Here is a 24,077-nt window from a genome sequence, read left to right on the forward strand (position 1 = left end):
CAATCATCAGCGAACATCCCCATTTTTTACCTTATAATGGAGGGAAGGTCATTGATGAAGCAGCTGAAGATGGTTGGGCCAAGGACACTGCCTTGAGGAACTCCTGCAGCAATGTCCTGGGGCTGAGATGATTGGCCTCCAATAACCACTACCATCTTCCTTTGTGCTAGGTATGACTCCAACCACTGGAGAGTTTTCCCCCTGGTTCCCATTGACTTCAATTTTACTCGGGCTCCTTGGTGCCACACTCGGTCAAATGCTGCCTTGATGTCGAGGGCAGTCACTCGCACCTCACCTCTGGAATCTTCTTGCACTTAGTTGAGAAGTTCGCCACAAATTTCACACCCTCCATTGCTGCATTAATGAATTCTTTCACATTTATACTGTTAGTCTTATTACAAGTATGGCATGATTGGCTGCTGTTCATCATTACCACAAATGTATTGCATTCTCAGGGATTGCATGTCTTGAACTAGGATGCTGATGCAATTTCATTAGCGGGATGTTAGTTACAAAGAAAGATGGGCATTTTCTTTTTTAAACAAAGGAAAAATGTCCCCAGTTTGCTTCTGTGTTCATACTCTTCCTGAATGATTTTGAGTACCAGAGATCTGTGTTTACCAGCTCAATCCGGGAATCTCATTGAAACATAAAAGATTCTGAGGGGGCTTGACAGGTTAGATGCTAAGAGATTGTTTCCCCTGGCTGGAGAGCCTAGCACTAGGGGACATAGTCGCAGGATACGGGGTCGGCCATTCAAGACTGAGATGAGGAGGAATTTCTACACTCAGATGGTTGTGAATCTTTGGAATTCTCTACCCCAGAGGGCTGTGGATGCTCAGTCATAGAATATATTCAAGGCTAAGATCCATAGATTTTTGGACTCTAGGGGAATCCAGGGACATGGGGATTGGGCGGGAAGGAGAGTTGAGGTCGAAGATCAGCCATGATCTTATTGAATGGCGGAGCAGGCTCGAGGGGCCGTGTGGCCGCCTACTGCTCCTATTTCTAACGTTCTTAAGTGTGTGTTGCGGACTCAAAAATGCTTAAACTATTGATGCTGAGTAACTTGTACTGTCGTTTTGTGCAGTTTGCTATGAATTTTTTTTTGGTGCGAAGCTGGATTTTAACCATGTTTATCAATCATTTTGTCATAATTAGAATTTAATCCAACTGTACCGTAAAGGGTAGAACGTACCTACCAGGTCAGAAGGGTGTTAGCAAGTTTGTTTGATCTGTCAACTGAGGGAGGAGAATAATCATTTTTTAATGTATATTTTGAAAGCCTACAGGCATAATGAGATTAAAATACATTCCCATTGCAGAAAGTTTGGGAAAGAAAATTGGGGTTGTGCTTGCAGCCTGTAGCATCATCATCACCTTTAAATGTGTGTAACTGTTGGAAGTATAGGGGAATCCTATTAATAGGCATATCCAGTTAACAACTACTTACATCTATATAGCACCTTTTAACATAGCAAAACGTCCCAAGGCGCTTCACAGGAGCGATTATCAGACAAAATTTGACACCGAGCCGCAAAAGATATTAGGACAGGTGACTGAAAGTTTGGTCAGGAGTAGGTTTTAAGGAGGGTCTTGAAGGAGGAGAGAGGCATGGTGGCTTAGGAAGGGAATTCCAGAGCTTAGGGTCCAGGCAGCTGAAGGTACGGCCGCCAATGGTGGAGTGATTAAAATAGGGGATGCGCAAGAGGCCAGAATTGGAGGAGCGCAGAGATCTCGGAGGATTGTAGGGCTGGAGGAGGTTACAGAGATAGGGATGGGGCGAGGCCATGGAGGGATTTGAAAACAAGGATGAGAATTTTAAAATCAAGGCGTTGCCAGACCAGGAGCCAATGTAGGTCAGGGGGTGATGGGTGAACGGGACTTGGTGCAAGTTATGTTTACAAACTGGAGTCCCTTCCAACATTCAGATTTTTGTACCTTTTCGGTATTCACTTACCAGCACGTTATTTCTATCAGACTATCATAGTGGGTCCTCCAGACCAAGAAATTTCAAAACCACTATCTTAAACAAATGCTATAAAAGGCTAGAGGAATGACTGTGCCTCTGTTAAAATCTTTTTAAATAGATGTTCACGTTAACAGTGGGCCTGTTAAACTTTTTGTAATGGGTATCTTCCATCATTATATCATGTACTTTTATCAGAATTAATTTCTCTAACTTTTAATAATCCTAATTTTTAAGGGCCGCCTCCTAGGTTACATTTTTGCTCATACGTGAAAAGCTTCAATAGACATGTATCCCACTGTGAAAATGATAGCTTCCTGCACCCAACAACATAAAGATGGCAATGCCTGGCTCGTTGGTATACAATTAATATCCATCATTATATCCCAGGTTACATCAGGTGCAGTCAAATAACCGGCCAACAATCACTGTACAAGTCTACTTGGGGATGAGAAACCAAATTGGGATCTGTGACTAACTTTTTATCTCCTCCCTCCTCCCTCCTCCTTCCTCCCCCAGTCCAATAGCAGAAGCTAATTATAGCATTTCACCCATAACAACTGTGCCAGCTGAGATCAATTAATTCAGCATATATTGAAAAACAAACTTCACACCTCCTTGTCTCTATGACTGTGCCTTTACTCACTAGGCCATTGAGGGGGTGAGTAACTTAAGAAATTCGTACATCAGAAAGTCAGTATAACCTTTTTGTTCACCAAGCTGCCCATTTTCATATTCCTGTCTCCGTCATTAAAGTTGTGATTTGAATGGAACACATTGCTTTGAGAATGGTGAATGTTAAATCAGTCTCCTACTGACAGCACACAGAAAAAATAAAGCCAAGGAGAACTCAAGATATTGGAACAGGTAGTGAATAGTCTAAAATAACATGGTTATAAAAGAGAATTGTTTAAAAAAAATTAGAACAAAATGCCACTTCCTCTATGCAAATTATGTGGAAGTATAGTGGTTATTATTGGACTTGTAATCTAGAGAACGAGTTCAAATCCCACCGTGACAGTTTGAGAATTTGAATTTGGTTTTAAAATGCTGGATATAAAAACCTGGTGTCAGTAAAAGTGACCCATGAGCCTTTTGGATTGTAATAAAAACCCAACTGGTTCACTAATCTCCTTTTTAATGAAAACTTTTTCTATTCTTTTCTGTTTTTTATCCATTTTCTATCTTGTTCTTTTTACAATTTATTTACCCAACTGCTGCCCTTACCCAGTCTGGGCCGATATGTGACTCCATTCCCACACCTACGTGGTTGACTCTTGCCTGCTTTCTGAAGTGGCGTAGCAAGCCATTCAGTTCCTTCTCATGGCAACAAGGGATGGGCAACAAATCCCGAGAATTAATTTTTTAAAAATTAGAGGAATGAAAGAACCAAGGACTGCGGAATAGCCTGAAGTAATTTCAAAACTCAAAAGAAAGGACATTTTTTTTTTTGTTTTCAACCTAATTTGAATTTACTGCATATGGTTACAGATTCTGAATTGCAGCATGCAGACTTTGGAAACTGGCTCTTTAAATAAGTTAAATGAGAAAGCAGGTTACATTGTTTTCTATTCCCTAATCTATGCTAGCTAAGCATATGTTCGTTATCTTAAATCCGTATTCCTTCTCCTTTGTGCCCTGGCCAACATTTATCCCTTGACCAACATCACTAAAACAGATTATCTGGTCATTATCTCATTGCTGTTTGTGGGACCTTGCTGTGCATAAATTGGCTGCCGTGTCTATATATGACTTTCTTCCTGTGATCTGGAATGTCTCTACAAACAAGAAAAGCCTACTCACTGAACTTGCCTCAAATCTTCAAGAATTCCCCTGGCCTGATTCCCTCAAAAGAGAGGGGAAAGAAAAAAATGTATTAAGACAGCAGTTTTAATATTATCCAGAGTAAACTATTGAGATTAAGTCCATTTGCAACAGGGGCCTAGCACTGGTGGGGAAAGGCAACAGTAAAACTGAAAGTTGCCCAATGCACTTTGCAACTAATGCTATTGAATTTTTATCTAGTGGGACAAACAAACAATGCTTCATTCTAGGGATCAGGCAAGGTGTCGTAATGCCTTAGCTTAAGGTTGGACAATGTTATCAGTGACACAGGAACTCCTCCAGGTGCGACATGGGCCAACAAGCCTCTTGCTCTAGACGTGAGAGAAATAGGAATGGAATTTACAAAGGATGAAAAGAGACTGAGCAATTAAACAAATAGTGAAGAAAATGAGTTGGGTAAATAAATTGTAAAAAGAACAAGATAGAAAATGGATAAAAAACAGAAAAGGTTTCCATTAAACGTAAAATGAGTAGCATTTTCTCTTCTAGCCACACTCCTGTCTATTGCAAATAACTTGGTGTTTTCATTTTATGATTATGTATAAGGACTACTGATCTATTTTTGGATAATCTGTGGCAAGAAAATGCAGTATTAAAAAGTGTCTTAAAGCCATGGTTTAATTTTTATAAACTGTTCAATTTAGAAATTCTCTTTAAAATATTGTCATCTAAATGTAATCCTGTATATATTTTTTAATAGTGCTGGTAATTCATTTTTAATATTGTAGCACTCTACTCTCTCAGCATTGCCATACATTCAAACTAATTTGCAGCTGTCTGACTCAGCGAGAGAGTCAGATCCTGCATTCTCAACGTGCTTATGAAATTTTGTGTCTATAACCCTGACTGACATTTGAGATTTTCACTGCTGCTTTGACCATGAACCAAAGTGTTATAAGATTTGGCATTTTATAGATTTCACAATGGATAGACAACTTGGAAAAAGTAGGTGGCGTTTTTTTAAAAGGAAATTGCATTTCCCAGTAAAGTGACTCCTACAGAAAGGCAAGCAGCCTAACAAGTGAATAGCTGGAAGTTTAGGAATTTAGCTAGATCTTCAAGGAAACCCCCTTAAGGTAGACTGTTAGGCAAGCATATGTGTTCTGTTGGAACCTGTTTCTGAATTTGTTGCACCTTGCGTGCATTGTGAACCCAAAAATACTGCGCCAAACACTAATTTGGCAGCAGTAGTGGTAAGTTCTGTCAAATTTTTCATTGTACCTGGGACATTCAAATTTTACTCAGTGCTACAGTTTTTCTTTAAACAAGAGAGTAAGCCACCATGTTTACCATGGGCATCTTGAAGCAGAATGACAAAGTCCCAGACATTGGGGAATGTTTTTGTTTTGTAGATAGGCTATCATGAAAAGAAAATCCGTAAGTGATTACTAGGAATTGGATTGTAACAAGAATTAAATGCATTTTGAAGAATCTTATTTAGCAAGTAATACTTCATTGGCAATATTATACTGCCTTTTTTACTTTTTCTATGTTCAGCTGACCAAATTGTTTACCTTGGGTAAAGCTATAGAGCTACGAATGTGTCTTTCCCCGTGAGTGTGGTCCAAATAACTAGTTCCTGTTCATGACTGCCATGGGATGCAAAGATTTATATTTCTTTCAGTGCATTCTTTATCTCTCCCCCTCCCCCCCAAAAAAAACAAATTTACTTAATTATTATGCATAAAAGCATTTAATTACAATTATACAAGAAGTGTTTGAAGTACCTGTGTTATGACCTCAGTGTAAAGTTTAAAAATCCAATCCCAGATGAGGTATGAGGGAGTCTTTCTAAATATAAATAGGAGTGCAGTATTTTAAAGTTGGGGTGGAGAGGTATTATTTTGTTCCCATTGTTCATTAGTGAGTTTTAGACAGCTATTTGTGGAAAGCAGTGTGTCAGGGGTTTTGCCTTCAATTGTTGCCTTTTTCCTTCATAGTTGTGGGGTTAGCTGCTGTCAGGGGGAAATGAGTTGTCTACTCTTTCCAACAGTGAATCATTTTCTTTGACATTCTTATTCAATCTGTAGCGACTGAGGTATGCTTGGCTGGAATCTGAAACATGACTGGCTATAATAAAATGTTGCTGAAACCAGGCTTCATTCTTGGAAACAAATATCCAGTAGACTAGAATGCAAAACATATCCCCCTTTGCGGGTAGGTTAACATTTTTTTGTGTTGTTATACAGGTGTGCACCAAATATTGTCGTCTCGCACCTATTGGGTGCTAAAACCCGGTTAAGTTAACAATAAGCCCTCCCATCCAGTTCCCTCTTTGAGGGCAGCCTCCTTCTCTCGCGTGCTAATGCTACTCCCTTGAGTACCTTCTCATTCTCCTGATGTCTTCCATCTTGCTGTGGAGAAACACTTCTGATGACACAAAGGGATAGCACTCAGCAGCGCAGTGTGCTCACTTCATTCTTTACCTCTCCCCCACACCTTCATTGTAAAAACTTCACACATTCTAAGGTCTAAAGAAAAGTTGGTTCTTTGCAGTGATATTTGTAGGTCAGGTTGATTTGTATAGTGAAGTCCTTCATATTCAACCATGTATGTGTGGAATATTTTTGCACCATTACTTAATACGTGCTAAAAGTTCCTTGGGTTTTAATTTGTAGTTGGGAGTGATTAAATTGACTGTACAGGATGCTAAAAATAAAACAGCTTATTGTGTCTTCCTCTGATTAAGGTTAAACCTTCATAATTATTTTGAAAATCTTGGAACTAGTGTTGGTTCCTCCTTACTTTTCACTCTATAGTGTTCCTGTTTTTATGAATGAGTCGATCCCATTCAAGCCACTGTACTTTGGAGACATATTTATGCAAAAAATTTAAACTGCGATTTTTAATTATCAAAAGCATTTGTTTAAATTACAAAATAATCTGTTCATGGTCATGTGACAAAAGGACACGAGTCTACAACAATTGCATGAATTATTCTACAGATCTGACCTTTCCTTCTAACCTCTTGGTAATTGTCAGAATGATGGATAATTCACTTTGTGTATAAAATAGCCCAATATTCTGTTATGTTCTGTGCATACTATTGCTTGTGGAAAAATGTCTTTAAAGACACTGTACTAGTTAGCAGTGAATTACAGGTGGTAATCCATACTATGACTTCAGGTCACCAGCCAATGGCTTTCATGGTCAACATCTGAATCTCTCTACACTTCATTACAGAACATTTTATTGCAGTGAAGCAACTGAAAGTAATTTAGTATTTGAAATTAGTACATTGTGTACAATACATATTTAATTTGAACTTTGGCAGTTAATAGAACTTCTCTCCAGGTTAATACAGTAACTGCACTTTAACAGCAAAAAAAGTAGTGCAATTGGAGAAAATGCTAAATAAGTAGCTAGAAGCAACGGGTTAAAATAGTTGGAAAGCATATCTTGTATAAAACGTTAAGCTTTTCCAGCCCAAAATAGATTTCTATTTGCTTATTTTGATGCTTGTTATACAATTATAAAGCCCTTTTTTAAAAAAAAAAGCCAGTGGTTGAATTAAAATGTTTAAGATGGTTATTTTTTAAAACTTTAAAATAAAAAAATCCTTATGTACAGCAAGATGTGTGTCCAATGAGTGGCTAGTTACATAAAGGTAGCCACTTACTGTGCGAGATTGTGTGGAAGCTAATTTTCAGCTTTTAATAGTGTATTTTTCAGAATTTGTGTAACTTTTTGGTTTTCAGCAATACAATCACAATTTGTGCTGGCGTGCTATTAGGGATGTGCATTTTGCCAGTATCCTTTTTTATTTAAAAAAAAATATATAAAATGTGTCTGAACCTGAATAGGTCCTAGCTTGGCTTGATTGGATTTCCACTTGTGTATTAATGTGAAGCACAGTTTTTAATTGTACAAAATTGATTTGAGATATGTACATTGGGAGAGGGGGAAAGATTGCCATGTCGGATATTATTTTGGCAAAAAAATGACATCAGGTGTATTTTGAAAACCTTGAGATGTCCACTCTCTTACCATTGTATCCAATCCCCTGTTAACTGGTCACTTAAATATTGTTTATAATGGATTATTAATTTTGGGGTACCTTCCTTTTAGGAAAAGTGACAGGGTCCTACAGAAGAGGTTCACTAAATAATACCAGTCATTTGAAACTTGCAGAAACTGAGGCTCTTCATTAGAGCAAAGACGGTTAAAATGAGATCTAAGAGTTTAAAATTCTGAAAAAGAAGAGTTTTCCCCTATTTTCGCTGGTTGGTGAGTTCCCCACTCCCAAAAATTGGTTTCATCAGCATATTTTGATATTCCATCAATTCCTAAATCCAGATCATTATGTATATAGTAAGAAAGAGCAGTTCCCAATAGATTCCTACAACACTGCTCACTGCTTTTTTAGTCTGAGAAACTTTCTTTTACCCTTACCCTTCTTTCTGCCCTCCATCCATCTCTCTCCATGTGGCCACATTCATAAAATTCATAAAAACAAGAGTAATTGGCATCAACCAAAAGAGAAATAAATCAAACATAACAGCTGTTGCATTTTAACTTGGACTTAAGGTTTGGGATTTTCGGTACACCAGCAGTAAAACTTTGTTTTTAAAAATAATTAAATACCGTCCTATCGATGTATTCATATTTGTAATCTGGAAGTCTGTTCTTGATTTTAATGAGATTTATTATAGGGATTTCTTCTGGCTACGGTAGAGTTTGCAGTTTATTTGACTGTTTTTAAAATAGTTAGGTATTACTGATCTAGCAAAATAGTCCTGTTCCACATGGCATGGCTGCTTCCTAAGGCAGTGAATCCATGGGTGACGGGGAGGAGGAAGGCTTTTCTTTTTGGCATCTGTCCCTTGGCAAGGATGTGTTAATCAATCCATCACACAAATTTCCCTTCCTTTGACCTTATGTGTAGCACCTATCAACCACCCTCATCCCAGTTTGTTTTCTCCTGTCCTCTACGACAGATACGATTTTTATGCTGCTTCCATGTGTGTAAGAATTTTTCACCTGGGAGGAACACATCCAACTTTACTGTTGGCTGAATGTTGGTTTGAGCATTATAAATATTTTTACTCTTGCACCAAACATGTTGTCCTTGGCCAGTTATAGAAAGGCCATTCTAATCAGCGACAGCTGTGACCAAAGTCTGATCAACTATAACTTTTCTTGCAGCTTCTGTGTAAAGTCTGGCTCTTTAAACTGGGAAGGAGTAATAAATAGCAGAAGCAGTAATCTCACAAGTGACTATATCTACTGATAAGTGCTTCAAGTCTGTAGGAACGACAGTAGGCCATTCAGCCCCTCGAGCCTGTTCCGCATTCAATTAGGTCATGGCTGATCTGTACCTGAACTCTGTTTACCTGCCTTTGATCCATAGCCTCTTGATACCTTTACCTAACAAATATCTGTCGATCTCAGTCTTAAAAATTTCAATTGACCTCCAGCATCCACAGCCTTTTGGGTGAGAGAATTCCTGATTTCTACTACCCTGTGTGTGGGGAAAAAATGCTTCCTGATTTCACTCCTGAATGGCCTAACTCTGATTTGCCCCCTTGCCCACCTACGCTATCGAATCCTTGCTGGCTAACTTACTGTGTTTCGAGCATTTTTTTTAGTTTGGATTTCCCAGTAGCTTAGTTTGGAGACTGACGTGGTTAGAACCCCAGGGGATACAATATCTGTGCTGCAGTGGTGGTCTCGTCCCTTCTCTAAATCACCGGTCTTCTCTTCTACTTAAAATCTAAAAGAAAAAATGCACGAGAAACTCGGCATACAAAGGAGAAAAAAATAGGAGACAAGGCAATAAAAACCACTATCTTTATATTTTTTTAGAAAAGGATTTTAAGGGCAGTACAAATAGTTGGAAGAAAAACAAATGCAGCTTTAATGAATCGAACTTTCATTTCCCAGTAGTATGTCAGCGGGTTTCTTTTTTTAAAAAAAAAAATTCCAGCTGCTTCCCTTCCTCTCCTGAAGGCCCAACCCATGTTGGGATGCGGTTTAAAGATACTCGCCACCCTTTGTTATCTTGCCTAAATTATGACTCTTCGTGCCTGAACGTCGATAGCAAGCTGTTCACTGGGGCCACAACAGCAGGGCGCAAAACACCTCCTCACCTGATTGCACACTACACTTCCAGCAATGGTTACTGGGTATCTCTGTCGATATCTCTTCCTCTCCTCCCAGTTTAAAGATCAATTGTAACACCCTTGGGTAACATCCCAGCTGATTTCAGCTGACTTTGCACAGACTTGACTATTAAACTTTGGATCTTTTACTTTGACTAATAACTGAGCAGTGAATTCACCAGCAGGCTTGCGTACGGATCTTTAAACAATTTTATGTGAGCGGTCTGTTTTCTAAAATAAAACTGATGAATGTGGACTATTTTCCTGTTTGGTTTAGTCACATGTCCCTCACCATCACCATCCAAAGATAGAATTCGGGCAGAATACCCAATACTACGTGGAGGAGAATGAATTAAAAGAGAGGATATTGCACTAGTGTAGTGTATTATTTTATTTCATGTATGAGGCTCAATTCACAAGTGCAACAAGCAGAATTAAATTGATGTAGTTTTTGCTCTAATTTTGGAACAATTATTTTAGGTCTTTTTCTGTCTCCTTGAGTCTTCTGGGCAGTATTTCCAAATCCAGCTAAGATGGAGGTGTCTTTTCTCCCTCCATTCTTTAGATGGGGTGAAGAAGCATGGTAGAAATCCGTGGTGTATCAGTACAATGTATCTGACTATAATATTTTTAAATATAAAACTAACGTTGAGTGAGTTTCCTGCTGATGAGGTTCTACAATCTGTTCTGGGAATTATTTCTTTCTGAGACAGAAGGTAAAGTGATGCTTAATCCAAGTCCACTTGGATTAGGAGCATCATTGAAGGATCTCCAATGGGAAGACGGAGTTATTTTCAAGGAGTGTTTATTTTTAAGCACTCAAAAGTTAAGTCTTTTCTGTTGACTACAAATAAGAGTCACTGGAGAATGCTCTTCACAAAAATTGCAAAGAATCTGCACTTTGTAGTGGAAACAAAAAGGCACATAATGGAGAGATCCACTCTTCAAACTTATTAATTTTAGCAGATTGTGGGGAGGGCTATGTGTAATTAAGATATTAGTGGTAGGGAATAGGGCCCTTGAAAACAACAAACCTTTACGATATCTGTGTTACAGTTTGAACCAGATTCCATGTATATCTCTGTATATATGGTTGTAATCTTTGCAAAGGGTGGAGATTTCAAACTTTATTCCTGCCTCAAATATTGATAGCTATGTTTGTGTAATCAACCTTTGGTATTCTGATTAGAATGCACTTCTGGATTGCTGCAGTGGTAGCAAACATTGTATTACTGTTTATCTCTGGGTGGTGCAGATTGTTCACCTTCCAGCTCATATTTTATTTTACCACCTAATTTTCCAGTCTACTGCTGCCGGTGGACTTTCAGCCTTTTTAAAGAGAATAATTGTAATGGTTTTAACTTGTATCACTACAAGTAGTCATCTGACGTAAGATAAAGTTGAAGCATGAAATGCCAAAACTGTTGATGTACACCCAAGGAGCGCTCCTTCATTGAAATCTTGAACCAGGCAGAGTTTGGCATTTTAAACAAAAAGTTGAAAAGAGCCATGTAAAGTGTTTCTCCTTTCCCCCCTCTTCCCCACACCACCACCACCCCCCCCCCCAAAAAAAAAACCTTTTTTATATTACTAGTAAATCTCTCATTATACCACGTAATGCACAATATTATTATTCTGCGACAAAGGTAGAGCTGGTTTCCTTTAAGGCCACTGTCTACTTGCTAAGTAAACACTGTGGTCAATGAGTTTGACACCAGGCCAGTGGAAATTCTATTCTTTTGCATCTGTAAAGTGTAGTGTCTGGTGTACAATGGATGTGCGCAAGAAACAATATGTATATGTTGGAGATCATTTTCCTTTTATATATTGAATATACAATTACTGTTCTTTGGTGCCCTTTTTAAGAGAGATCTTCGAATTAAGTGAAACTTGATGGATCATACGGTTGGAAAGGCTGCCATTTCATCCACAAGTTTCAACATTTATTTAAAGTTTTGGGTTCTCCGGGTCCAATGAAACCAAACTGGCTTGTCCTTTTCACAATTGGCAACATAACCTACACCAACTCTGTGTTCTCTTTGCAGTGACAGCTACATTGTACGTGTCAAAGCTGTGGTTATGACCCGAGATGACTCGGGATGGTTACCACAAGAAGGAGGTGGTCTCAGTCGGGTTGGCGTCTGTAAGGTCATTCAACCAGAGAGCACTGGGAGAAGTGACTTTCTCATTCATGGTGAACGACTTAAAGACAAACTGGTAAGTCAAACAGTTTTTGTAAGGAAGCTAAATAAATCGTTTTCAGGCCTGTTAGGATTGAAGGAATTCATTTTGACTGTTTTAAGACTTGAAAAATAATTGGTTTGACTTGGGCACAAGATTTTTGCTCCTCTTTCTAATTGGTATAAATTGCTTCAATCAATATCTGGCAAGCTCCTGATGCAGCAGCTTATCAGTTATGTTAATTGCCGCGTAAGTTGGCCGCACTTATTGTCATCCCTGGATGTCCTGTGAAGATGGTGGTAGGACGGGCTTCTCCTTGAGCTACTGTCCTTGTGGTTAGTGCTCCCATAATGGTGTTGGGGAGTTCAAGGATATTGACCCAGCAGTCATGAAGGAATGACATTATGTGTCTTGTTTTTGTATTCCTGTCAATCAACTTTAGTGTGAGGTATGCAATTTAAATAAAATCATAAAAGAACGCATCTGACTTATCTTAGTCATGTATTCATAGTTAACAGAAAATCAGGAGCACAAATCTGCCAATCAGGGTATGAGTATTACATAGAATTGCATCGAATTTACAGCACAGAAAAAGGCCATTCAGCCCATCGGGTTTATGCTCCACACGAGCCTCCTTCATCTCAGCCTATCAGCATATCCTTCTATTCCTTTTTCCCTCATGTGTTTATCCAGCTTCCCCTTAAATGCATCTATTCTATTCTCCTCAACTACTCCTTGTGGGAGCGAGTTCCACATTCTCACCACTCTCTGGGTAAAGAAGTTTCTTGTGGGAATTCTACTGGAGTAACTAACTCAAAGCTAGAGGAAACGTTGGAAAATTGCATCCAGCTCCAGAACAAACATGATTGTTTCCATAGTAAGACCACATCTTGTAGAAAATGTTGCTGCAGGTGTAAAGAATGTTTTCTATCCACTGACATTTATTACACAAGATTGAACCATTTGCTGGATCTTCAGCACTTCACTTAATTGAGATGGAATGTCAGGCAATAATTAGGATCAGAGGTACCCATTCAAGCATCCTTTTACCATCATTATTTGCATGTATCTTTAGAGAGAGCTGAAAACATTCAGCTAATGAGCTACCTGCCCGAAAACATTTCTGAACCCATTGGTGGTAAATTGTGCAAATAATTGCATGGAAAGCTTGTTTTGGTTCTTAGTAACGATATAAAAGGTATATTTAATCCTATGTAATAAAATAGTGGTATGAACACCATTTGTTCATATGATTGTTGAATGACTCATTGAGTTAATGTGCACATGGATATGTTAATGTGGTGGTTATGGTACTAGACTTGCAACCATGTCACTCATAATCCTGAGAACAAATTAAAGAACTCTGGCAATCTAATTAATACAAAGAACCTGATGATTTTGTAGTATCAGCTTTTCATAGAACTTACAGCACAGAAACAGGCCATTCGGCCCAACAGGTCTATGCCTGTGTTTATGCTCCACACGAGCCTCCTCCCACCCCTCTTCATCTCACCCGATCAGTAGATGCTTCTATTCCTTCTCCCTCATATTTATCTAGCTTCCGCTTAAATGCATTGTTGCATTTCATATGAAAAATGTAGCCCTTTGAATGAAGAGTAAGCTCCAATTTAGTTCAGGAACAGCAATCTGTTTCAACCTATTGAAGGTTTTAAGTTACAGTATTTGTATATTGAATTTTTTTTTTGCTTCTTAAACCCCCTTCATGTCACTATTTCCCCATTGAGCGGAACACATGAACTTTGCCTGTTGGGATAACCTGTCATTTTTGTGTCTTGCACATTCTTTGCATGTACCATGACAATGGGAAGTACCATGTTTGATACCCCATGTGCAAGGAACTGGAAGTGCAGAGCTGTGATGTTATTGGAGTTATGGGCAGCATAAGTGAGACCTGTAAACGGTGCAGCGATGTCTTACTATAAACTGCTACTTAGTTTGTATTTGTTGGATCTGACACAGTAGAAAGTAGTAGTCACTAACTTCTATCCACTCCTGGCAATTAAGAGTTTTGGTACTTCTACTCCAGATGGGTACAAGTTAGTTGACTTGCTAGTTTATAACTGATATACTTCCTGATGCCATTTAATAAACAGTGAAATTATACTGTTCTAATTTTAGTAATTTAGTAATTTCCTTAAGTACTAGTAATTAAATTAAGTAGTAATGCTATAGATATGATGAACTAAAGAGCATACAAGGTTGATGGCAACCAGACTACATGGAAGCTGGGACTTTTTTTGATTGGGGGTGGGGATTAGTGAATATTGGTGTGAGCTCATCTACGGTCGAATGGCCAAATTAAATCCTGCATTGAAAGATAGTCTTGGCTGTACACGGCAGTGTATTTGTACAACAAGAACTTGCATTAATATAGTAAGCATTTTTTCTGTGATTCCTTACCCATATTTCATTGAAGTTTTATATGTGCAAAGCTTAAAGGGAGCTGGCAGGTATGAAAGTACAAGTGGTAAAATGTTAATTCTACACCAGACCGTGACTAACCTGTTATACTTCCCTGACCTGAATTGCTGGGACCAGCACCAAGGGTTATGGAGGTCCCAACAGTCCCATTGTTTGAGGACTACTTTAAAGTACAGTTATCATTTATGGCATTCAGGTTGTCAAAACTGGACAATTAAATTTACAACTGAATATTTTTGTTTTTCTTGAAGGTGCACTGTGACTACTCAAGGCTTCTATTTAATGTGAGCATGTTTTTTTTTTCCTTTTCAAACTAGGTTGTATTGGAATGTTTCTTGAAGAAAGACCTGGTATACACTAAAGCAACACCTACATTCCATCATTGGATGGTTGACAACAGGAAGTTTGGACTTACATTTCAAAGCCCTGCTGACGCTCGAGCGTTTGATCGAGGAGTAAGGAAAGCAATCGAGGATCTTACAGAAGGTACTGCTTTTATATTTTTCAACGTTTTAATACTGCCGCAGAACAAAACTTGCATAATTTTGCATACGCCTGACATAGGCAGCAAGGGCACAATCCCAGTTCACACTAAGAAATAACCTGGTTCAAAATGCAGTGAAAAGCATTGTACACTGGCAGATCTTTGAATAGTATTTGTTTCATAACCAATCAGTCCATGATCTCTCTTCCATCGTGCAATTAAATTTGAGTAAAGGATTTAGTTACTGATATTTATTTGCATTGATGCCTTAATTTTGTGAAAACCATGGTAATTCTACATATACCTGATTGTTCAACTTGTAAAATAATTTGAAAACAAGGAATTTTGAGCTTGATACTGTGCTGAATAAGTGCATATGATACCATTTAACTGCTGGAAGGATTCAGCTGTCATATATCAATCGAGCCAACCTTTGTACCAAATTAGCTGTGGGGGAGGAATTTGTTATGCTGCCCATTCATGATTATTCAACTTGTCATCTTCATAATTTCAAAGTGATTTGGTCAGAAGTTGTAAGTGACGTCTTGCCAAAAGATACTGGATTTTTATATTTTTCCCCCAGAGTGAAAACCTAGATGTTAAAACATCAGCTTTACTTTTGTTCAGCTGAATTTTACCTGACATTGTCTCAACCTATTTTCACAATCAATTTGCATTGGACAGATGTCATGATGTCAGAAGTAGAAGGAAAGATGCAAAATACATTTTGAATTGTCAGGATTGGCCAAGTCGTCTTTTCCATTCTATAGTAACCTTTGAAAGATTATTTTCCTGTACCACAAGATCATCAAGTATAGAATAAGAAAAAGTCAGTTGTGTAGACCACTGCTTCTAGTTGGTCATCAAATACACGTCAAACATCCTCCTTAACTCTACATAACTGTCTCTCTTCTTCAAAAAAAAACTTGGATTTATGTCTCTCTCTTTTCTCTAATGAAAATAAGTTCAAGTTGGGGAGCGAGCAGGGCAGTGGAACGTAGTTTTGATTGTTTGAGCAAAGAGCTGGCCCAAATATGATTGGTTGAATGGCTTCCTTCTGTGCTGTAAATGTCTCTGGTTCAAGGATTGGGTTTATCCCAACAGCTTCCAACCTATGTTCCAGAATCTCCTCCAACACATTAATATCCTTTTGAAGGTAAAATATACCCAACGTTGCAGGCAGTAATCCAAACATGGCCTTGCCGGGGCTAGAATGAAGTCTTGAGACCAACAGTCAAATACCCTCTGCTCATTACCGCCCTCCTTTCACCAGCTCAGCTCAGTGGCAGCACCTCTTTCCTTTGAATGGGAAGGTTGTGGGTTCAAGTCCCACTCTAGGATTTGAGCACATAATCTAGGCTGACACTTGAGTGCAGCACCGAGGGAGTGCAGCAGGGTCTGTGCTAAATGAGCTATAGTAATCGTGATCATCACCCTGTTTTATGTATGGCTCCAGCCTCTGGATGGTTTTCCCATTGATCTTGATTTTGCTAGAGCTCCTTTGTACCATACTCTGCCTTGATGTCGAGGGCAGCTACTCTACTCTCCTCCTCTGGCATTCAGCTCTTGTGGCCACGTCTGAATCAAAGCTTTAATGATATCTGAAGCAGTGTGCTTCTGGCAGAACCCTAACTGAGTGTTAGTGAACAAGATGTGGTGAGTAGGCACTGCTTGATGGCGCCATTGATGTCTCCTTGCAGATGATTTGGGAGGAGGCTGAAAATTAGCTGTTAGATTTGTCCTGTTTTGTGACGAGGACATAGCTGGGCAATTTTCTACATTGCCAAGTAGATGCCAGCTGAATTGTAACCGCTTGGCTGGGGTTAGGGCATCTAGATCTTCAACACTACAACCAGGATATTGTTCAGGCTTAGAGCCTGTGCTGCTTAATATTGCATTGAGTGAACCAAATTGCCTGGTCATTGGCATCTATAATGATGGATACCTTGGAGGAGGCAAGTAGTATCAGTCACTTGGTACTTATGGCTGAAAGACATTTACAAACACTTCAGCTTTGCCTCTTGCACTCAAGGTGATCACCCTGCAGCCACAAAGTGTTCAGGATAGCAAGTGGGTGGCCATCAGTAAGGGTAGAAAGGGGCAGGCAGTGCAGGAATCTTCTGGGTGTGTGGCACACTCAAACCAGTATTCAGCACTCAATACCAGTGAGGGTGATAACACCTCGAAGGAGTGTAGTCCTGGACATGGCACCATGGGGCAAAGGACTGGAGAGAGGGGGGGGGGTACAGTGAAGTGTAGAAATGCAGTAGTCACAGGGGATTTGATAGACAGGAGCGTTCTTGTGACAGTCGATGTGAGTCCCGCATGGCGTGTTGCCTCCCTGGTGCCAGGGTAAAGGACATCACGGAGAAGGTGCAGAACATTCTGCAGGGGGAAGGGGAGCAGCCATAAGTTGTGGTTCATGTGAGTACCAACGACATTGGAAAGAAAAGGGATGAGATCCTGTGGCTAGAGTTTCAGGAGCTAAGGAGGGAGTTAAAAAGCAGGACCTCAAAGGTAGTGATCTCTGGAGTACTCCCAGTGTTATGCGCTAGTGAGTACAGAAATAGAAAGATAAGGCAGGTTAATGCGTGGCTAAAGACATGGTGCAGGAGGGAGGGCTTCAGATTCTTGGGGCAGGAGGGACCTGTTCAAGACGGACGGGTTGCACCTCAGAGCTGGGACCAATCTCCTCGTAGGGAGGTTCAGCAGTGCAGTGGGGGAGGGTTTAAACTAATTTATCAGGGGGATGGGCACCAGGGTGTAGTATTGGAAAGGAGAAATAAGGTGCACAAAGGATTGGGAGAGACAGATAGCACTAGAGTAAGAAATAGCATGGTATTAGGTGGGATCAGACTGAGAGAGAATACAAGAAGGTCTAAGACTGGTTTACAGTGCATGTGTGTAAACACACACAGTGTGGTAAACAAGGTTGGTGAGCTGCAGGCACAAATAACCATATGGGAATATGATGTGGCAATAACAGAGACCTGACTCAAAAAAGGACAGGATTGGGTACTAAATATTCCTGGATACGAGGTGTTCAGGAAAGATAGGGAAGGAAAGAAAGGAGGGGAGTGGCAGTATTGATTATAGGGGCATATTGCAGTATTGGAGAGAGAGGATGTCCTGGAGGGGTCTAGGACTAAATCTATTTGGTTAGAGTTAAGAAACAAGAGGTGCCATTACATTACTGGGTGTATTCTATAGGCCACCTACTAGTGGGGAGGAGATAGAGGAGTAAATTTGCAGGGAAGTTAGAGATGTGCCAGAACTATAGAGTAATGATAATGGGGGACTTCAACTCTCCTAATATAGACTGGGATAGTAATAGTGTGAAGGGCAAAGAGGGGGAGAGGAATTTCTGAAGTGTGTTCAGGAGAAATTGATAGTTATGTTTCCAGCCCAAGGAGGAAGGTGGTTCTGGGGAGTGAGGGGGATCAAGTGTCAGTGGGGGAACATTTAGGCAGCAGCAATCATAGTATCCTAAGGTTTAGATTAGTTATGGAAAAGGACACGGAACAATCTAGAGAACAATACTTAATTGGAGGAGGGCCAGTTTCAGTGGGTTGAGAACGGATCTGGCCCGGGTAAATTGGAATCTAACAATGGGCAGCCTTTAAAGAGGAGATAGTTCGGGTACAGTCTAGGTACATTCCCACTAGGGGGAAAGGTAGGGCAACCAAAGCCAGAGCTCCCTGGATGACAAAAGAGATAGAGTAAGATGAAGCAGAAAAAGAGTATGACAGATGTCCGGTTGAAAACACAAGTGAGAACCAGGCTGAATATAGAAAGTTCAGAGAAGTGAAAAAGGAAATAAGAGGGGCAAAGAGAGTATGAGAATAGACTGGCGGTTAACGTATATAAAAGGGAATCCACAAGCCTTCTATAGGCATGTCAATAGTCAACGGGTAGTAAGAGGAGGGGTGGGGCCAATTAGGGACCAAAAAGGAGATCTGCACATGGAGGCTGAGGTACTAAATGAATACTTTGCATCTGGCTTTACCAAGGAAGAAGATGCTGCCAAAGTCACAGTAAAAGGAGGTAATTGAGATACTGGATGGGGTGAAAATTGATAGGAAGTACTAGAAAGGCTGGCTGTACTTAAAGTAGATAAGTCATCCTAGGTTGCTGAGGGAAGTAAGGGTGGAAATTGCGGAGGGTCTGGCCATAATCTTCCAATCCTCCTTAGATATGGGGGTGGTGCCAGAGGACTGGAGAATTGCAAATTTTGCACCCTTGTTCAAGGGTGAAAGGATAAACCCAGCAACTACAGGCCAGTCAATTTAACCTCAGTATGGGGAAGCTTTTAGAAACGATAATCCAGGACAAAATTAAGTCACTTGGACGAGTGTGGATTGATTAAGGAAAGCCAGCACGGATTTGTCAAAGGCAAATCATATTTAACCAACTTGATAGTTTTTTGATGAGGTAACAGAGTGTTGATGAGGGCAATGTGGTTGATGTGTATATGGACTTTCAAAAGTCATTTGATAAAGTGCCGCATAATAGGCTTGTCAGCAAAATTGAAGTCTATGGAATAAAAGGGACAGTGGCAGCATGGATACAAAATTGGCTAGTGACAGGAAATAGAGATTAGTAATGTACGGTTGTCTTTCAGACTGGAGGGAGGTGTACAGTGGTGTTCCCCAGGGGTCGGTACTAGGACCTCTGCTTTTTTTGATATTAATGACTTCAGTGTAAAGGGCACAATTTCAAAAGTTGCAGATAACACAAAACTTGGCAGTGTTAACAGTGGGGAGGATAGTGATAGACTTCAAGAGGACGTAGACAGGCTGGTTGAATGGGCGGACACATGGCAGATGTAATTTAATGCAGAGAAGTGTGAAGTGATACATTTTGGCAGGAAGAATGTGGAGAGGCAATATAAACTAAAGGGCACAATTCTAAAGTGGGTGCAGGAACAGAGACCTGGAAGTATATGTACACAAATCTTTGAAGGTGGCAAGACAGGTTGAGAAAGTGGTTAAAAAAGCATACGGGATCCTGGGCTTTATAACCAGAGTACAAAAGCAAGGAAGTTATGTTGAACCTTTATAAAACACTGGTTCGGCCACAACTGGCGTATTGTGTCCAATCCTGGGCACTGCTCTTTAGGAAGGATGTGAAGGCCATAGAGATGGTGCAGAAAAGATTTACTAGAATGGTTCCAAGGATGAGGGACTTCAGTTAAGTGGATAGACTGGAGAAGCTGGAGTTGTTCTCCTTAGAGCAGAGGAGATTTGATACCAGTGTTTAAAATCATGACTGATTTAGATAAAGTAAATAAAGAGAAACTGTTTCCATTGGCGGAAGGGTTGAGAACCAGAGGACACAGATTTAGGGTGATTAACAAAAGAACGAAAGGTGACATGAGGAAAAACTATTTTAAGCAGCGAGTATTTATGATCTGGAATGCGCTGCCTGAAAGGGCGGTTGAAGCAGATTAATCACGGCTTTAAAAAAGGAATTGAATAAATACTTGAAGGGAAATTTTTGCAGGGCTACGGGGAAAAGAGTGGGGGAGTGGGACTAAATGGATTGCTCTTACAAAGAGCCGGCACAGGCTTGATGGGCCGAATAGCCGCCTTCTGTACTGTAACGATTCTATGAATCTATGCTGGGCTCGGCCATGGTTGAGGATATTCATGGAGCTGCCTGCTCGTTTATCTCAAGGGGGCTGGAATACAAAAAGGGGGAGGACTGATGCTTTTTATGTACAGAGCCTTGCTCAGACCCTATCTGGAGGTACTGTGTTCCGTTTTGGGCACCGCACCTCAGGAAGGATATACTGGCCTCAGAGGGGGTGCAGCGCAGATTCACCAGAATGATACCAGGGCGTAAGGGGTTAAATTATGAGGACAGGTTGCATAAACTTGCCTTGTATTCCATTGACTATAGAAGATTGAGGAGTGATCTGACCGAGGTGTTTAAAGTATTAAAAGGATTTGATAGGGTAGATACGTAAAAACTATTTCCTCTGGTGGGGGAATCCAGAACAAGGGCACGTAATAAAATTAGAGCTAGGCCGTTCAGGAGCAAAATCAGGAAGCGCTCTTTCATATAAAAGGGTAGTAGAAATCGGGAACTCTTATCCCCTGGTCATTGAACCAAGCTTGGTCTCCTGACTTGATGGTGCTGGTGGAGTAAGCGATGTGTTGGGCAATGTGGTGTTTTAAAGAAAGAAAAGAGAAAGAACTTGCATTTCTATTGTGCCTTTCGTGACCACAGGACTTCCCAAAGTACTTCTGAAGTGTAGTCACTGTTGTAGGAAACGTGGCAGCCAATTTGAGCACAGCAAGATCCCACAAGCAGCAATGTGATGATCAGACAATCTTTTTTAAGTGATAGTTTACAATTCTACAGTTAGCCCATGGTGCCTTACGTATGCCCTGTTTTGGGCAGTTAGATTTGTCCTGATCTGTCCCACAACACTTTGATAGTGTCACAATACACGATGCAGGGGATCCTCACTGGAGACGAGACTGTCTGTCTTCATAAGGACTGCGCGATGGTCTAGCCTATCGGTGCTGTTGCTGACAGATGTGTCTGTAACTAGTAGGCTGATGCGGACAAAGTCAAGTAGGTTACTCCCTCATGTTGGTTCCTTCACCATCTGTGCAGGCTCAATCTGGTCGTTGTGCCCTTTAGGACTGTCCCAGTTCAATCAGTGGTGCAACTACTGAGCCACTATTGGTAGACAGTGAAGTTCCCCATCCAAAGTCCACTCTGTGCTTCCTCCAAGTGGTGTTCAAGGTGGAGGAGTACTGAGCATTCAGTTGAGGTGTGGGAGCATAGTAGCTGAGGACCAGCAGAAGGTTTACTTGGCCCTGTTTGACCTGAAGCCACAAGACTTCATGGGTCCAGAGTTAATTTTGAGGGTTCCCAGGGCTACTCCTACCCAGGTATTCCACTATTTCTGGTGGGTCTATCCTGCTGGTGGAGCAGGATACTGGTTGATTATGTGGGAGAACCTTCACCACACGGACTGCAGCGGTTCAAGAAGGCGGCTCACCACCACCTTCTCCAGGGCAATTAGGGATGGGCAATAAATGCCGGCCTGGCCAGCGACACCCACATCCCATGAATGAATAATAATAAAAAAAAATTATCTGGCTGAATGCGATTTATATCGGTGTTGCTTGTCTGGGATATTGACTGATGTCATACTCAGTCGTATCTACGTCATGTCGTCACTTGATCTGTCGGGGGATAACTCTCCCAACTTGGGAGCCGGTCTCCAGATCTTTGGAGGACTTTGCAGGATTAATTCGGTTGAGGTTGTTGCCAATAGGTTTGTCCCAATTTTCTCTTAGTTTTAAAAATAAAAGTTACCAAATGATAGTATGGTCTTGTCACATGTAGGTCAGAGCTGATGGGATGGCTGGCCCCCTTCCCTGAAGGACATTAGTAGATCACTCGGGTTTTAAGAACACTCTGGCAGAATTCCTTTTCATTTTAGTTCTGATGGTAGCCCACAAATTACCAGATTTAATTAATTTAATTTAAAGTGTCAACCTCTGGGGTTTCTACATCCAGTGTCATAACCGCTACACCACTGTAATCTTTTAAATAAAATGTTTTATTATTTGGGAAGTAAAGATGACTGACATTCTGTAACCTTTTTGAAGATTAAATTTTTAATGCACACTTTTCCCCCCTAGGATCAACCACGTCATCTTCAACAATTCAGAATGAAGCTGAGGTCGGTGACGATGATGTTTTTACAGTAAGTTGGAGCTGCTGCTAACATTGGCCGTGTTCTTCTCGTGTTAACACTTGCCGGATGAATTTTAACATTTTTCATTCAAATTAATCGAACTGACTGCTTCATGAAAATGTGCAGGACACCTATTGACAGCGTTCTATTATTTTACTACAACAATCCTATGTTCTTGGATGGCTTTTCTCGGGCTGAGAATTGTAAAAAAAATTTATTAAAGTTTTGATAAAACTAAAACAAGACTAAAACTTGTGACTTGTTGAAAAGTGCCAAGTCTGCTGGATTCTTTAGTGTGACAATGGATTTGACGTTTAAACAATCCATCTTTCACAGAGATGCTGCTATCTAAAATCACACTGTTTAGTCTAACGTTCATGAACGAGGGGAAATCACTGTGGACCTGCTCTGTCATTGTGGATACAGAAGTTTGTTTTTTTTTTGTTTAGTCATGAGCTTCGGTTTTGAACACTGCTCCGATGGTGAGGCACCGTTAAGCTTTGACTTGTAAATAACGTCATTGTGTGTTGAGCCATTCAAATGAATTGTTGCCTCATTTGTTTTTTTTGTTGTAGTAATGCAGTACAGGATAACTTTCCCTGCCCCCACACCAGTATTGCTATGAACATTTGTCTTGGTGTATAAGCGAATAATGGAAGCCTAGGACTATTTTACTGGTTGGTAAATTAGTTACGTTGTAGAAATGTAGATTGCTATTTACTAAAAGATTCATTCTGGCATCGTTTTCATGAGACAGAATGTGTATCCAAAGAAATCTATGTAGTCACAGATTAACTTTTTAACTAAAAAAAACCTAGTATGGCAATCAGTTCCTTTTTGAAATACACCTGTGGCAGAATTATTTTAAGTTTTTCTTCATTGGTGATTAATGCTGTCAACAGCTTTTAATAATGAATGTAACTTGGGGGTTCAAAGGCCACTGTAAATCTTGATGTATAATGTGCCTTTTATCCCCCAAAAATGACAAGTGTTTGGCGGGTGAAGAGAGAAGTATAAACATATAGAAGCAAAGGTCATTTGTGAAAAACTCTGGGGTAAACCTTTATTGAACAGCTTACTGTGCAACATACTGTGCAAAACTGAAAATTACTAATGTCAGAAACAGTAATGGAAAATACTTTGTGAAACTCTAATTTATTATCAAATTAGTCAAACAGCGTGCAAGTTGGCTTCAGACAAGTTTCACTTGAATCCACAATAATTGTCGTCAGATGTTACTGAGTATCACCTCCCTCCCGCCCTCCTGTTATGCTTCAGTTGTACAGAGCCTTGGTCAGACCCCATCTGGAGTACTGTGCCCACTTGGACACTGAA

The 24,077-nt window shown here is 40.2% G+C and overlaps 1 protein-coding gene across 1 annotated transcript in view; it reads left to right on the top strand.

The window, feature by feature from the left end:
- The window catches only part of LOC137324792 (sprouty-related, EVH1 domain-containing protein 2-like), a 103,288-nt gene that overhangs the window by 38,816 nt on the left and 40,395 nt on the right, over positions 1 to 24,077 (top strand). The window contains exons 2-4 of the mRNA XM_067989497.1: positions 11,961 to 12,132; positions 14,856 to 15,024; positions 22,687 to 22,751. Coding sequence (XP_067845598.1) covers positions 11,961 to 12,132; positions 14,856 to 15,024; positions 22,687 to 22,751 — 406 coding nt within the window. The remainder of the gene's footprint in view (positions 1 to 11,960; positions 12,133 to 14,855; positions 15,025 to 22,686; positions 22,752 to 24,077) is intronic.

The sequence above is a fragment of the Heptranchias perlo genome, chromosome 8 (assembly GCF_035084215.1).
Source record: "Heptranchias perlo isolate sHepPer1 chromosome 8, sHepPer1.hap1, whole genome shotgun sequence".
Taxonomy (NCBI): domain Eukaryota; kingdom Metazoa; phylum Chordata; class Chondrichthyes; order Hexanchiformes; family Hexanchidae; genus Heptranchias; species Heptranchias perlo.